This window comes from Odocoileus virginianus, chromosome 22 (assembly GCF_023699985.2).
Source record: "Odocoileus virginianus isolate 20LAN1187 ecotype Illinois chromosome 22, Ovbor_1.2, whole genome shotgun sequence".
NCBI classification, from domain to species: Eukaryota; Metazoa; Chordata; class Mammalia; order Artiodactyla; family Cervidae; genus Odocoileus; species Odocoileus virginianus.
Genome location: NC_069695.1, coordinates 13,140,323 through 13,157,834, shown reverse-complemented (window position 1 = coordinate 13,157,834; position 17,512 = coordinate 13,140,323). Strand labels below are relative to the sequence as shown.

Genomic DNA, 17,512 nt, shown 5'->3' with positions numbered 1-17,512 from the left:
TTTCACCCTATCTCCCCTAGCTTGCCTGAGCTGAGAGTGTGCAGGCTGCCCTGCAGGTGCCAAACCTCATCACTGTTCCTTGCTTCCATAGTACCCACAGCTGTTTACAGGAATTCTTTCCCCCTGGAAAGGACTGCTGCTCTACGGACCTCCAGGTAAAGGAATCTTCCCGCTGTGATCTTGGTGTGACGCGAGTGTGCAGAGGATGAGGTGCCCCATCTGCCTTCCCTCCGGGACTGGGGCTGCGCGCGCTGTGTACCCCCCTCCTGTGTTGCTTGTGTGACTGTCCTGTCTGTCAGCAGGGGGATGCAGTTTGAGGGTCGCTCATGTTTTACCCACGTGTGTCTCCAGGTACAGGAAAGACTTTACTGGCCAAAGCTGTGGCTACAGAATGCAAAACCACCTTCTTTAATATTTCTGCGTCTACCATTGTCAGCAAATGGAGAGGGGACTCAGAAAAGCTTGTTCGGGTAGGGTTTCTTGATTTTGTTTCTTTAGAATGAATTCTGGCAGAAGACAGTGGTACAAAATGATGACAGCGGTCTTATTTGTTCATAAGTGATTTAAATGTTCAAATTTATCCTGGATCTTAATGACCAAAAGCCTGGGAGGTGGATTGACTACTATGTAGCTGCTAGTGGTGCCCCCATCAGCAAACATGATCTCCCTTCTTTTGGGAATTTGGCCAACAGCCCCTTTTTGATTCATGTGACATAGGAATAGAACCGTGAAAAAATTGCCTCTGTAGTGGTCTATTTTTCTTTTATTCAAGAAACATTTATTATTAAGCATGTTCAGTATATTCAGTTAAGATTTACTGAGTGGCTGCTGCGGTATGCTTGTCCTTATATCAGATACTCTAAGGAAGAATCAAGAAACTTAAAACTTACTCTTTCAGTTGCTCCAAGCAGCTTTCCTCTGCAGTGCCACAGGCTGTAGGGACTTTTTTTTTATTCCCTTAGGAGATTGTTTTTATCTTTATAATATATCATTGCTAAGAGTATATGGTATATATTTTTTAAAATATTTATTTATTTTTAATTGGTTGATGATTGGTTTACAATATTGGTTTGATTTCTGTCGTACATCTACATGAATTAACCATGAAAGTGAAAGCCCGTGGACTGTAGCCCACCAGGCTTCTCTGTCCATGGAATTCTACAGGCCAAAATACTGGAGTGGGTAGCCTTTCCCTTCTCCATGGGATCTTCCCAACCCAGGGATCAAACCCAGGTCTCCCACATCGCAGGCAGACTCTTTACAGCTGAGCCACATGGGAAGCCCAGAAGTACTAGAGTGGGTAACCTATCCCTTCACCAGTGCATCTTCCCGACCTTGGGATTGAACCGGGGTCTCCTGCATTGCAGGCAGATTCTTTACCAACTGAGCTATCAGGGAAGCCAGTAGGTGTACATATGTCCCCTCCCTCTTGAAGCTCCATCCCACCTCTCACCATTCCCACCCCTCTAGGTTATTACAGAGCCCCCATTTGAGTTCCCTGAGTCATACAGCAAATTCCCATTGGCTATCTATCTACATATGTTAGTGTATATGCATCCATGCTACTCTCTCCATTTATATCACCCTCTTCTCCCGCACCCTTGTCCATAAGTCTTTTCTCTATGTCTGTGTCTGCATTGCTGTTCTATGAACAGATTTATCAGTCCCATCCTTCCAGATGACATATATATGCGTTAATAAATGATATTTCTTTTTCTCTTTCTGACTTACTTCACTCTGTATAATAGGCACTAGGTTCATCCACCTCATTAGAACTGACTCAAATGTGTTTCTTTTTATGGCTGAGTAATATTCCATTGTATATATGTACCACAGCTTCTTTATCCATTCATCTGTTGGTAGATGTTTAGGTTGCTTCCAAGTCTTGGCTGTTGTAAGTAGTACTGCAATTAACATTGGGTTACATGTGTCTTTTTCAGTTTTGGTTTCCTCAGGGTAGTGCCTGGAAGTGGTATTGCTGGGTTATATGGTGACTTTATTCCTGGTTTTTAAAGGAATCTCCATACTGTCTTCCATAGTGGCTGTATCAATTTACATTCTCACCAGCAGTATGGGAGGGTTCCCTTTTCTCCACACCCTCTCCAGCACTTGTTGTTTGTGAATTTTTTGATTATGGCCATTCTGGGATGAAGTGATATCTCATTGTAGTTCTGATTTGCATTTCTCTAATAATGAGTGATGTTGAGCATCTCTTTACATGTTTATTAGCCATCTGTATGTCTTCTTTGGAGAAATATCTGTTTAGGTCTTTTGCCCACTTTTGGACTGAGTTGTTTGTTTTTCTGGTATTGAGTTGTATAAGTTGCTTGTATATTTTGGAATGAATTCTCTGTCTGTTCCTTCATTTGCTATTATTTTCTTCCATTCTGAGGTTTGTCTTTTGACCTTGTTTATAGTTTGTTTTGCTGTGTAAAAGCTTTTAAGTTTAATTATGTCTCATTTATTTATTTATTTTTGTTTTTATTTCCATTCTAGGAGGTGGGTCATAAATGATCTTGCTATTATTTATGTCATACAGTGTTCTGCTTATGTTTTCATCTAAGAGTTTTATAGTTTCTGGTCTTACATTTAGATCTTTAAGATATTTCAAGTTTATCTTTGTGTATGGTGTTAGGAAGTATTTTAATTTAATTCTTTTGCACATAGTTGTCCAGTTCTTCCAGCACCATTTATTGAAGAGACTATCTTTTTCCCATTGTATATTCTTGCCTCCTTTATGACAACAAAAACAGGATGACCCAAAACCAATGGGATGCAGAAAAAGCAGTTCTAAGAGGGAAGTTTATAGCAGTACAATCCTACCTCAAGAAAAACATTGAATAGATAATCTAACTCTACATCTAAAGCAGCTGGAAAAAGAAGAACAAAAAAATCCCAAAGTCAGAAGAAGGAAAGAAATCATAAAGATCACAGCAGAAATAAATGAAAAAAAAAAAGAGAGAGGGAAAAGAAACAGTATTAAAGATTAATAAAACTAAAAGCTGGTTCTTTGAGAAGATAAACAAAATTGACAAACCATTAGCCAGACTCATCAAGAAAAAAGTGGAGAAAAGTCAGATGAGCAAAATTAGAAATGAAAAAGGAGAGGTTACAACAGACAACACAGAAATACAAAGGATCATAAGAGAATATTATGAGCAACTATATGCTAATAAAATGGACAACCTAGAGGAAATGGACAGATTCTTAGAAAAGTTCAAGCTCCCAACACTGAACCAGGAAGAAATAGAAAGGGTGAACAAGCTGATTACAAACACTGAAATAGAAACCATGCTCGAAATCTCCCAAAAAACAAAAACCCAGGGCCAGGTGGCTTCACAGGGGAATTCTGTCAAACATTTAGAGAAGAGCTAATTCCTGTCCTTCTGAAAGTCATCCCAAAAATTGCAGAGGAAGGGACACTTCTAAACTCATTCTATGAGGCCACCATCACACTGATACCAAAACCAGACAAAGATATTATGAAAAAAGAAGGTTACAGGCCAGTATCACTGATGAATACAGATGCAAACGTCTTCAGCAAAATTCTGGCAAGCAGAATTCAACACATTAAAAAGATCATACACCATGATCAAGTCAGGTTTATCCCAGGGATGCAAGGATTCTTCAATATACACAAATCAATTAATGTGATATACCATATTAACAAATTAGAAAATAAAAACCACATGATAATCTCAATAGATGCAGAAAAAACTTTTGACAAAATTCAGCACCCATTTATGGTAAAAACTCTTCAAAAAATGGGCATAAAAGGACACTACCTTAACATAATAAAGGCCATATACAATAAATGCACAGCAAACATTCTCAATGGTGAGTAACTGAAGGCATTCCCTCTGAGGTCAGGATGTCCACTCTCACCACTATTATTCAACATAGCTTTGAAAGTCCAGTTATAGCAATCAGAGAAGAGAAAGAAATAAAAGGAATCCAGAGTCGTAAGGAAGAAGTAAAACTCTTAGTGTTTGCCGATGACATGATACTATACATAAAAACCCTAAAAATACTATTAGAAAATTATAGAAGTAATCAGTGAATTTAGTAAAGTTGCAGGATACAGAATCAATGTATAGAAATCACTTGCATTCCTATATACTAACAATGACAAATCAGAAAGAGAAATTAAGGATTCAATCCCATTTACCATAGTATATTGTATATTTTATATTATAAAATTTTATTATACCTTCCAGTCACCTTAAGAAAATACTTGCTTTGACTTATGCCTCAACGTAAGGTGGGTCCTGCTCAGAAATCCTGTTGAACTGTTGCACTCTGTCAGGTGACTGGTAAGTAATCAATACAAAGTGAATGTAAATATATTTTCTGAAAAGAAACTTCTTTAAAATATTACACTTAAGTTACATTTCCTTGGAGAGGCTCATCTTCAAAATATTATGGTTTATTTGAAAGTGATCATAAAATATTTTTAAAAGATTGATTTACCTAAAATACCTAAAATAACCTATTTATTGCTTTATGATTGTCCTCAAGTTACTTCAAAAGTGGGTATTTTTATAAATTTTTATCACCCCTATCAGATTGTAATTTATGGAAATCTATGTTGACATCTTCTGTTTCATTATTCTTCATCTTGAGTCTAACTCAGTGCCAGATGGGATTTAAGTTTAATGCTCCTAAATTTATGGGTTTCATTTGATTCTAGTTAGCTAGATTTCAATTAGCTTAAATGCAACTAACTAGAATTCTTATCAGCCTGAAGACTTCTTTTTAACATTGCATTTCTCTGGGCTGAGGAACAGCAAAACTTACAAGGTACCCTCAGAATCAGCTTCGAGCCAGTGAGCAAAAACACTGTAAGGTGCTCAGAGAAAATTCCATCAGATTCCTTGGCCAGGACTCACCTAAGCAGAAGAAAAAATTCAGATGTTTATGAATATGGATTTTCTTGTTCAGTGTTGAACAGCCAGAAAAGTCCTTTAACTTGCATGCTCCGTTCTGCGGGAGCGTTTTATTTAACTCCAGTTTTCCTCCACTTCAGGATGACTTCTGAGAATGAGGAAACAATTCCACCCCCAGTTTCTCAGCTTTCCATTACCAAATATTTTAAAAGTTGTCTTTAAAACAATATTAATGGCAAAAAAGACCCCGAGCTATCTTTCCAGAGGAAACCATAACAGTTGCTAGTGGTTCAGCTTTCCAGAGCATTTATTTATATTTACATTAACCTCAACAACCATCTCTCTATTTTCCCTTTCTTTTAAAACACAAGTAGGAACATAGTACACATACTCTTCTGTACCTTGTGATTTTTTTCACACTTAACAATGTAACTTGGATATTGTTCTGCAGTTTTACAGACAGACCTAACATGGTTTTCATATGTCTTCATACCATTTCGTTGCATGATTAAACACAAAACGTGTTTAACCGGTCTTTTCATAATGGACATTTAGGTTGTTTCCAGTCTCTTGCTATTATGAAGAAAGCTTTCTACGCGCATGTCTGCACATAGTGTAGTGTAGGACAGTTTCTTTGAGGTAGGGTCACTGGATCAGAAGGAAGGAAAACTCCTGATTGACAAATTCCCTGCCAGCAGGGTTGCACCAGCTTACACACCCGTCAATGTGTGTGTATTTTCCCAGCCAACACCAGGTAGCGCCCAAATTTGAAAATCTTTGCCAGTCTGACAGTGAAAGTCATATTTCAGTGCTCAGATTTGCATTTCTTTCATTCTGAATGAATTTGAACATCTTTTTATAGGTTTATAAGATAGTCATATTTCTTTCTGTGAAATTTTTATTTTGGATATTAAAAATAATTCAAAAGGAAAACAGAGTCAGCTTATAGTGCAGGAGATGCAAGAGACCCTGGTTTGATCCCCGGGTGGAGAAGATCATGGAGAAGGAAATGGCTACACACTGCAGTATTCTTGCCTGGAAAATTTCTTGGACAGAGGAGCCTGGCGGGCTATAGGCCATAGGGTCACAGAGTCAGACATGACCGAACAACGAGGTGTGCACACAATCACGCAACCTGGAAGGAACCTATCTTCTATGCTTTCTGAAATTACTCTATTTTCTGAGCTTCTGGAAAGAGCCACACCTGGAAAATCTTGGTAATGGTCTCAAGATTCTTATTGTGAAGCTTTCAGATAAAGAAAGACCTTCACCTAAAGCAGAGATGCTTTCCTACCATTTGCTTCTCTTTCTACTCCAATTAAGGAGTTATTTATAGGGAACCCTTTTGTTTCTCCCTCCCCTCCTAATGTTCATGCCTCTTAGGAGTTGATGCTATTGAGTAGTTGAGTAGTCTCTTTAGCAAATGCACACACCTGTTGGCGCTTACATCTTTCAACATTTCACTGCCACTGCTGCCCCCCCCCACCCCCGCAATTGCATGATTTAACTTCCTCCAAGTACTTCTGAAAATTTTAGATGAATGATTCCCAAGTGCTTACCCAGGATTCCGTATGTTCTCTGGCCGTGGGAGAGCAGTGGTCCATGTGGAGACATGGACTTCAGATGTGGGTCTCCTTCCACCGGGATGTTTGGTCTTATTGAGCCTGTTGGCCTCTCTGCAATTTGGGGAGTCCTTAAAATGTGTATGGTTCCGAAAGAGTCCGAGTGTGCCATTTTTAATCATCCTTATCATCAGGTCTATTTGAACTTTTCTGTTTGTGACAGGAAGAGAGATTTCCTGCTTCTATTGAGGTGGTCTCTGTCTTAAAGAGCATTCCTGATGAGCGTCCCAGCATTGACACTGTTCTTGTAAGCTCCTTGGGCTGAGCCAGTTGTCCTGGCCACATAAAATAGGATTCTGTGAAAGGAAAACACTTGCATATGAACATGGAAGGGGCGCTAGTGGTAAAGAACCCACCTGCCCGTGAAGGAGACATAAGAGACGTGGGTTCAATCCCTGGGTTGGGAAGATCCCCTGGAGAAGGGCACGGCAGCCCACTCCAGTATTCTTCCCTGGAGAATCCCATGGACAGAGGAGCCTGGCAGGGCTATGGTCCCTAGGGTTGCAAAGAGTTGGACACGAGTGAAGCAACTTGGCACACACGCACATGAACATGCAGGGACCACATGCACAGCAGTGGAGAAGGGCAGGCTGTTACCAACCAGTGACAGCGAGGCCTGTGGAAGATGACTGGCTACTACTACGAAAACCACAATCTGGCCTTTTCTGAGCCCTTCCCCTCTTCTTTGCTCTATGATGCTTTGCTAGTGCTAAGTGACATGGAGAATAAATCCCCTATGCCTATTTAAGAACATCTATTCTTTTCTAAATCTCTAATGCTTTCCCTGAGCAACCAGGGAAAAACTGTATATGGTGCTCAAGCAATCAGTTTCAGGTTTTTTTTTTTTTTTTTAAAAGGTATAGTTTCTTATACTCTTTTCATCACCACCACATCTCCCTCTAGAGCTCTTGAGCTTGTTTTTATATGTCTGTTCTTTTGCTGGTTGCTTTCCTGTTCCTGTTCAGTCTATAATATTTTACTCTGCAGTGGAACATTTTACTCAATCGGGAATTGCCTTGAAGTACCTGAGCCTACCAAACAGCAATGTTGGGGGTCCTGGGGAGTAATTTGGGGAGCAGAAAAGGGCAGAATTCCTCAGCCTTGTTACTCACAACTGGAACTCTATTATTTTTCTGCAGTTCTTTCTTCCGAGAATAACCTTCTTATTGTCCCTAAGTGTTAAGTGAAAAAAATTGTTAAATGATTTTACATCTTCTACGACTTTTGTGTCCATACAGAACATGTCATTGGCAGGGGGTCTCAAGGGTTAACTAACCAACTGGAAGTTCAGGAACTGAGTTTTATCTTAAGCTCTCCCACTTATGAATAGTAACCTTGAGCTCACCACTTATTCTCTCTGGCTCTCATTTTATCAGGTGACAGATGGAAATAATTGGACCATCCAGCCCCATGGGGTAGTGCTAGGGAGAAATAACTAATGATTATAAAGTTGTTGGGAGATAAAGTGCAGCATAGATGCTTAATATTACAGCCACCCTAATCTTTTAATCTCTGGGGGCATCTGAGAACTTTAAGTGTATGGATTTGAACATGTTGGTTTTCTCCCACCCAGGTGTTATTTGAACTTGCCCGCTATCACGCCCCCTCCACCATCTTCCTGGACGAGCTGGAGTCAGTGATGAGTCAAAGAGGCACGGCTCCTGGGTAACAGACAGGGGTTTTTTTTGGTCCTCACTTTTCTCCTCCTGTAAGTGTGTTTGATGGTCGGAAGCCCATCGACATTTACCAGCAGAATGAGCCTATTAATAAGCCCACAAATTTTCTGCAGACACACGGAAAGGTCTTTAAATTAGATCCTGTTAACTGAATGGCTGATTTAAGTAGTTTTTATAACCGGAGGAAATGTCCTCCTCCCTTCCCCCCTTCCCCACAGAGTGGTTTTCAGGCCCAAAGATCACCCAGCCTCTGATCCCAGGCTGCCGTAACCGTCCTGCTAGCTCAAAATAGCTGCCTGTAAGCGCCTCTGCTGGAGCCAGAGAGGGGCTGCCTGTGGGGAGCGGGCCTGCCCAGGGCCGAATCCCTAGAGGAGGCCCTTGATAAGGTGTGTGAGGCCGGGGAAGTCACCGCTTCTCTGTGACACAGACTGCGGCTCGGCCTGACCGATTGTGAACATGTCGCACACATTATCTCTAAAGATTAAGTGTCCACTAATGGCCCCAGCCAGAAAGCCCACATCTCAGACTATAATGAGGCTCTCCCTCTGTGTGTGTGTGTGTGTGTGTGTCTGTGTGTGTTTTAAGAGTTGCTTTTCTTTGAAACACTTTACTAAACTTGGTATGCCTGGCTTGAAAAAACAGGTCTCAGGGAAATCTCAACACAGCTGCGTTTATTGATGGCCTCCTGTCTGTCATCAAGACAAAATTGATAGTAATAAAAAGCAAATAATTATCTTGTTGGAAGTATAACTAGAATTTAATTTATGAAATTTTACTTATGAAGAACCATTTCCCCAGCAGAGAGAAACAGCCGTCAAGATGTACCCAGGATGCTCAGGATTCATGTCGTTGATTGATTGAAATGCGACTATTTCTATGGCTTAATGGGTGCTAGTGAGCCCTGGACTGGGTGCTCTGTCCCTCCAAAGGGGGCCTGATGGGAGAGGCAGCTGCAGCGGGGCCGAGCGGGGAACCCACCGGAGTGCCCTAGAGTTACTCCCTCTGCAAAGCCCCGCGCACGCAGCCTGCCTTACTGCAGGAGTCTCATCCTTATATGCAGTCTGTCCACCTCCATCCCCAGGGGTCCCCACGGCTGTGACTGAGCTGATTTGGAAACTCTTCCTCTGTTAGCCTTGAGCATGTCCGTTTCCTCCTCTGGAAGTTAAACACTAAAACTTGAGGCTTCAAAGGATCAGGGAACAAGGGCAGGTGCTCTGAAGACTTTGGGGGTCAAAATTATGTTAAAAGAGTAGTAATTATGTGTTAATACTAGATAAATGTGAGGCTGGCTTTTCTCTGAGGTAGAAAGGGGCACAGTTCCTAAAAAAAATCCCAGAAGCCTAATTTGGGCTGCCAGCCTGTTTGTGCAGAGATGAGACCCTGAGTGTTGTGTTGTGCAAGAAAGGCCTTTTATTGTCCTTTAACTTGATCTACATGAGAGCTTGCTGGAGGCACTCAGGGCTTAGAGCTGGTTTCAGTTGTGCAGGTCCTCTGGTGCCGTGAGGATGGCCTCAGGCAGTGGGGAAACTGAAGGGTGAATTTGCACAGAAAACGACCTCTAATCCGTTTTCCATGCTGTGCGTGGAAAGCCTAGTTTCCCGATCGTTCTCTTGTCTCTCATTAGAAGAGAAGGAAATAGATTGTGTTGTAGCTCAGCTCTCTTCTTGAATAGTTTATATCCATAGATTACACTAAAAGATAATGTATGTAAAATATTCTCATACCTGCTGTATAAATGAAAATGATTATCCTCAATGAAGCCATTTTTTTTAAGGGTAAATGATACTGCAGATTGGTATAGCCGGGCGGCCTTTTAAAATCTACCTGTGCCACGGTCTCCCCCTCTGTTATTTTCCGGTTCATTGCCAACCTTTGGTTTTCTTTTTGGTATCATTATATTCATTTACTTCCTTTCTGGTGCTGTTTGAAAAGAGTTCCAATTGCTCATTTCCTCCAACCTTGGGGTGAACAGCTCCTGAGAACGTGGCAGGGCAGGGGTTACTTGTCCAAGAGGAACTCGGTCTGCATTCACCGCGTCCTTACTGTGAGGGTTACTGTGGTCTCGGAAGCAAAGACCCGGCCTCTTGGGAGCGTCTCACTTCCTCATCTTTCTCTAGGGGAGAGCATGAAGGCAGCCTGAGGATGAAGACGGAGCTTCTGGTGCAGATGGATGGGCTGGCTCGATCCGAGGATCTCGTGTTTGTCTTAGCAGCCTCCAACCTGCCATGGTAAGAGATCCAGAGAGTACATTCCGAATGATTTTCAGGAGCCACTGTGCTGATGCAGATATCGTATTGATCACTTTAGGCAAAGTCTCCTTGTTTGATTCCAGCCCTGCAAGGTTAAGCTGAAGGATTTCCTGGACCAAGTCCTCAATCCTTGCTACTTGGATTGTGAAAGAGTTTGCCTGAACTGAAAGAACATAGGTCAGGGCTACCACTGACTATTTAAAATGGACATTCTGAGCCAAATTATTTACTGTGTTTAAACAGGGCTTTGGCAGAGAGCCATAAAATACTAAAGTCTCCAGGACTCAAGAATATTCCAGAAATAATATGTTTGGATTTTAACAGTGTTAAGTTTAAACTTTTTTTGAGTTAGGAGGCAAATCTTTAATATTGTGCAGTAAATAGGAAGCTAAATAATCTCTAATTGAAAGTATAATCTACTCAGAGAGTCTGTGATTCAAGCTGTATCCCAGAGTGAAACAAGAGCAATTCTAGAAGTAGAATTGGGAAATAAGAGATGTTGACTAGAGAAAAATAATTTCGACTTGGAGAGAGTATTTAAAAAAATAATTATAATCCCTTTATATTTCCCAAGAATATGTTCACATTGTTTCTTTTGAGCTACAGGTGAGACTCCAGGAGGGTAAGGAAAGGCTGCTCTTGCCATTTGCAGAGGAGGCCAAGGTCAAGGGCGGTCAATCCACCCAAAGTCAACAGCCAGTTTGCAACAGAGCTTGAACTTGCGACACCCTCCCCCTTCCCCTACCTCCTCCATTTCTGTTTCTGCATTCAAAGATGAAATGCTACTGTTTGTGCATGCTGATCATCTAGGCTCCCAAAGAAGAAGTCACTGGAGAAAGATAATGACGTTCATGTGTCTGTTATTTTAACTATGTTAATAATTTCAACCCAACTTCACCACTCCTCAAATTTATAAGACTTTTCTGATGTGCTAAGGTGATCAGCATTTTACATTGTTAGGAGAAAGGTTTTTGTGCACAATGTTGAAGTTGAAATCAGAGAGCCATCATTTAGGCATGGAGAATCCTTTAGAGAGAGAATCTCCATTCCTTCACCTGTTTGAAACAGGGTTGATCATAATGTCTTTACTTATGTCCCGGAGGGACTGTGGGAGCCCGCTGAGGAGGGTGGGTGAAAACTGGACAGCTTCGTGCACGGCTCTGGAAAGGGCTGTGCCTGCCAGGGAGCAGTGGAGAGCCTTCACTCCCAGCGAAACCTAGGACTTCACTGGGAGGTTATGGTGCTGCCATAGTTTCCCTTGGGCGATCAGTCTTTGGTAAACTCAGATAAAATGGTTCAGAGAGGAAAAATAAAAAGCTGGCAAGCAATCACAAATAAAGAAGCTCAGAAGGGCTTTTCTGAAAGAATTACCTCTCATCATGAAAAAAAAGGTGAAAGTCCATCATGTCACGTGGCAAATACATATGTTTTTAAGCTTGAATTCCTTGACATCACAGATTACAACCCTATAGAATACCTGGGGACTGTCCCACCCATTCTTGAACATTGCTGGGTTTAAAAAACCTTTTATGTGAAAAATTCTTGACAAAACACTAAAGATGAGAGTACAAAGAACTCACCATTTTCAGTTTCAGTAACTAGCATCTGGCCCAATTGATTTTAATCTATTCCTACCTCCTCTCTTGTTTTGCTGCAATATCTTAAACTATATCCCAGATTCTCATGTTATTGCTCACATATGTATACTTTAGCATACATCTTAAAAAAATAAGGACATTTTCTTGCATTAATACAATGTTATTATCAACCCCAACAAAATTAACAATAATTGCTCAATATCATCTAATACCTAGTTTATATTCAGATTTCCCATACTCTTCCAAAAATATCTTTGTACAGTTGGTTTACTGAACTGGTAACCAAACAAAATTTGCATTTTGTAATTGGCTGTTCTCTTAAGTATCTTTTAATCTAGAACAGACTCTTTCTTTCCCCACCCCTTCCCCACTTGCTATTGACTTGATTGCTAGAGAGGTTGTCCTGCAGAGCCTAAACTTTCTGGATGTGGCTCATTGTATCCTCATACTGTTTAGCTAGTTACTGTTTAGCTAGTTCTTCTTACCCTTAAAACTACTCTAGACCAAAGGTTAGACTGATTAGATTTGATCAGGACCAGTGGAATTTTGGGGTGAACATATTTCATAGGTAATGAATATCACATTGCATCGTACGCAGACGTATATAATGCCCTGTTGTCTCACTTTGGTTATTCCAAGGTTGATCCATGGGTTCAGGAGTGTCAGCCAGGTTCCTCTACTGTGTAGTCCCCATCAATGGTTGAAGCATCCATTGATATCTTTCCCTGAATCGCTGTTTCACTAGAAGTGTGATTCTGTCACGCCTTCTGATTGATAGCTGGAATTATTCTCTATGATAGAACTTTCCCCCATCCAATAGGGTTATTTGATTACCCTAAAATGTAGTTCATCCTAAAAAAGCAGAATTATTTCTCTTTAATATTTAGAGTCGTGTTTTGTGCCCTGGCAACCTCCAGGTAACTGATGAGTCCTGTCTCCCTGTCTCTCTCTCTATGATCTCATGCCTTGTTTGGTATAACATCATTTTTTTTTAAGTTTTATTGATATATAACTCACATACCATACACTTTACCCATTTAATGTGTACAACTCAATGGTTTTAGCTATATTTATATTTATATGGTTGTACAACCATCACTGCAGTCAATTTTAGAACATTTTTCTCTACCCCAAAAGAAACCCTATACCCATTAGCAATCATCCCCATCTCCCACTCCCAGCACTAAGCAACCACCTAATCTATTTTCTGTTTCTATAGATTTGCCTGTTTTTATACCTACTAATATGAGTGGAATTATTATGGTAACTCTATGTTTAATTGGGCTTCCTGGGTAGCTCAGCTGGTGAAGAATCCGCTTGCAGTGCAGGAGACCTGGGTTCAATCCCAGCGTTGAGAAGATCCCCTGGAGGAGGGCATGGCAACCCACGCCAGCATTCTTGCCTGGAGAATCCCATGGACAGAGGAGCCTGATGGGCTACAGTCCACGGGGTCGCTAAGAGGCTGACACGACTGAGTGACTAACTACACACACGCATGTTTAATTGAGGAATGACCAATCTGTTTTCAAAAGTGGCTGCACCATTTTACACTCCTACTAGTCATGCACTAAGCTTCCAGTTTCACCACATCCTCATCAACACGTTATTGCTTGTCATTTTGATGGTAGTTATCCTAGTGATGAGAAGTGCTGTCTCCTCTCTCTGCTTCGCTTTTCCGTGGTGACTGAGGATATTTATATTGAGCATCTTTTCATGTACTCATTGGCTAATTGCATATTTTCTTTGGTGAGATGTATTTTCAAATCCTCTGTCCATTTTTAAGTTATTGAGTTATAAGATTTGCTTTGTCGTGTATCAGATATGTGATTTGTAGATATTTTCTCCATTCTTTGGCCACTAGTCTGCCTTCCCTCCCTCCTTCCATCTCTTAATTTTTTTGTTCCTCTCTATCTCTTCATGCCCTTGCTAAACTTCCCATGGCTATCCATTTCCTAAGCCCCAAGTCTTTCAGAAGACACTGTGACCGTTTTTTTGGCAGTCTAATAGAAATATAGTGTGAGGCATACAAACTTAAAAAATGTCTAGTAGCCACATTAAAAAATAGCAAAAGAAACAGATAAAATACAATTTTGTTAACATGTTTTATTTAACCCAGTATATCTAAAATATTATTTCCATATATAATCAATATAAAATTATTGTGATATTTTACATTTTTTTTTCTTTTTTTTTTACTCTATCTTTGAAATCCAGTGTACACTTTACATTTACGGCCTGTTCCAGTTTGGACTAGCCACATTTCAAGTGCCCAATAGCCACACGTGGTTGGTAGCTACTGTATTGGACAGTGCAAATCCAAGGGTAATTTGTCAGTCCAATACCACTGTGGCAGAGATTGATAACTGCCTCCCAATATTTACTTCATCCTTCTAACATAATAATAGAACCCCAATTTCTGGATTCTGTTTTTCAGTCTTCCCTGCTATTAGGTATGGCAAAGCCAAGTTTCTTTGTCATTTGCACAAGATGACCCAGGCTCAATTTTAATATTCTACTACAGACTTGGGATCAACAATTGATTCACAGAGTCCTGTTTCCCTTCACTGAAAGTACTGTTTAAAGATCATAGTCCCACAGTTAAGGGTGTTCCTTGCTCCTGGATTATCATTGATTCGTAGCCTTTTGATTGGGTAGAGCTAGGAAATACATACCTAGTGTCAAAGGGGGCAAATAATGAGTTCGTACTAGTATTTCCCATTAAAATTTAAGATTACAAGGTTTTTAGTTAAATTAGTTGATTTTATATTTGTGTCTTTTCTCTGTGAAAATTTTAGTTCTTAACAATGGTATAATTACTATTCACTTTATCCTAATATGTAGATATATTTAATATTTGTGTCTATAACAGAATTTTCAGTAATATTACCAGTACTATCATATCAGTAGTCTATTTTTATGAAGAAAAGGGTATGAACCTGACATAACTAAGATGAAGAGCTAATTTGAGATTTCTCATCTTCAGCGCCCTTGTCATTTGGGGCCAGACCACCCTGCTCTGGGGCCTCCTATGTACTTTGCCATGCTGAGCAGTATCCTTGGTCTCTCCCCACCAGGTGCTAGGAGCGTCACCCCCAGTTGTGATAACAAAAATACGTCCACAGACTTTGCCAGGTGTTCCCTGGGGAGCAAAGTTGTCTCTAGTTGAGCCTCACTGGATTAATGGAAGGGATGACAGACATTAATGCATAAAGACAAACTGTCACGTCCTACACAAATAAGCTCTTGAGTTTTTTTGTTTTTTTTTTTAAGAAAACCATAAAATAGCTGAATTTGGTTTACTTACATGAAAGGTGGCATATTATACAAATTATCCTGTATTTTGATTTTTTCCATAACAAAATGTTGGAGATCTTTCCAAATAAGTACAGAAAGTTCTCCTTCCCATCTTGTTCATATGATAATTTATCCCACTCACTTACTGATGGCTATTCCTACTCTTTGCTATTATAAATAACGTTGCAGTGAGGAATGGTAGGCCCCTATATTACTTGGTGGGTTTTTCAGTGTTTCTTTGGGGAAGGTTCCTGGAAGTAGAATTGCTGGGTCAAAGGGTTCATGTGCATGAAATTATAGTCGAGATTGCCAAACTTCCCTCCGTAGAGGTTGTGCATTTTGTATTCCCACCAGTGTCCTGCTTTCATTACTTAATATTTTAGTAAGAACATTTCCAATGTCTTTAAATAATCCTTGGAAATTGGATTTTGTAATGACTGCCCAAAATTCCCACATGCGAATATACTATAATTTAGTTGATCATTCCTTTCCTGTTGAATATATATGATGCTCCCAACTTTCTCTATTATAAAAAACACTGAAATGAACTTCCTTGAATAAAAATCTTTGACCAAAATCTAGTTATTTCTTGAGGAGAGATTTCTTGAAGTAAGATTGCTGTATCAAAGGGTATAGATTTTTTAAAAGTCCTTTGTTACATATTGCCCAAGTGCTTAAATTAGGAAATAGGATTTTTATCTGACCACGTTAGCTGTCCCCTGAGAAACTTGTATGTGGGTCAAGAGACAACAGTTAGAACAGGATGTGGAACAGCAAACTGGTTCAAAATTGGGAAAGGAATGCATCAAGGCTGTATATTGTCACCCTGCTTATTTAACGTATATGCAGAATACATCATGTCAGATGCTGGGCTGGATGAAGCACAAACTGGAATCAAGATTGCTGGGAGAAATATCAACAAACTCATATATGCAGGTGATACCAGTCTAATGGCAGAAAGCGAAGAGGAACTAAGCAGACTCTTGATGAAGGTGAAAGAGAAGAATGAAGAAGCTGGCTTGAAACTCAACATTTGAAAAACTAAAATCGTGGCATCTGGACCCATCATTTCATGGAAAATAGATGTGGAAAGAGTGGAAACAGTGACAGAGGGCTCCAAAATCACTGTGGATGGTGACTGCAGCCATAAAATTAAAAGACACTTGCTCCTTAGAAGGAAAGCTATGACAAAGCTAGACAGTGTATTAAAAAGCAGAGACATCACTTTGCCAACAAAGGTCTGTCTAGTCAAAGTTATGATTTTTCCAGTAACATACGACTATAAGAACTGGACCATAAAGATGGCTGAGTGCCAAAGAATTGATGCTTTCAAACTGTGGTGTTGAAGAAGACTCTTGAGAGTCCCTTGGACTACAAGGAAATCAAACCAGTCAATCCTAAAGGAAATCAACCCTGAAACTCATTGGAAGAACTGATGCTGAAGCTGAAACTCTGATATTTTGGCACCTGATGCGATGAGCTGACTCAGTGGAAAAGACCCTGATGCTGGGAAAGATTGAAGGCAAAAGGAGAAGGGGGCGGCAGAGGATGAAATGGTTGGCTAGTATTACCGACTTAAGGATATGAATCTGAGCAAATTCCCTGAGACAGTGAAGAACAGGGAAGCCTGGCATGCTGCAGTCCACTGGATCGCCAAGAGTTGGACATGACTTAGTGACTGAACAACAACAAATATTTTTATCAAGAATATTGGGACATACCTTTATTTTGGCTTTAGATGAGGGAATAAACTTATCTGGTAAAAGCAGTCTGCCCTTCTTGGGGAAATAACTAAATCACACCAAAGTATGTAAAAACCCAGTCATAAAATCCCCAAAGAAATCCTTTCTGATTAGTTAGTGGTGTTTCTTATCCACAACATCTTCCAGAGTGCTAGGCCATCGTCTACTGCTTGTTAACTTATCACTTTCCTTAGACAAATCCGTTCTGTCTCAAAGGGCCATCATTTTCTCCCTTCTCACAGTGAGATGGCGTGCAGCATCTTTGTTTATTCAGTGCTTCTCCTCCAAGGAGCCCCTTCCTTGATCTATAGCATCACAGAGAGGACAAGAAAGAAGCCAGAAATAACAGTTCATCTGTGTTATTTGATGTATAAATTAGCAATGAGAGGAATAACAAATGGTGCATCTTTAATATAATTACTTAAAGTAATAGCCATGGAAGAAG

The 17,512-nt window shown here is 40.2% G+C and overlaps 1 protein-coding gene across 5 annotated transcripts in view; it reads left to right on the top strand.

The window, feature by feature from the left end:
* KATNAL2 (katanin catalytic subunit A1 like 2) overlaps positions 1-17,512 on the top strand; it is a 135,552-nt gene that overhangs the window by 103,201 nt on the left and 14,839 nt on the right. For all 5 annotated transcript variants that reach the window (XM_070452611.1, XM_070452613.1, XM_070452615.1 and 2 more), the window contains 4 exons: positions 92-155; positions 352-470; positions 8,082-8,173; positions 10,302-10,412. In XM_070452611.1, the coding sequence (XP_070308712.1) occupies positions 92-155; positions 352-470; positions 8,082-8,173; positions 10,302-10,412 (386 nt within the window). The remainder of the gene's footprint in view (positions 1-91; positions 156-351; positions 471-8,081; positions 8,174-10,301; positions 10,413-17,512) is intronic.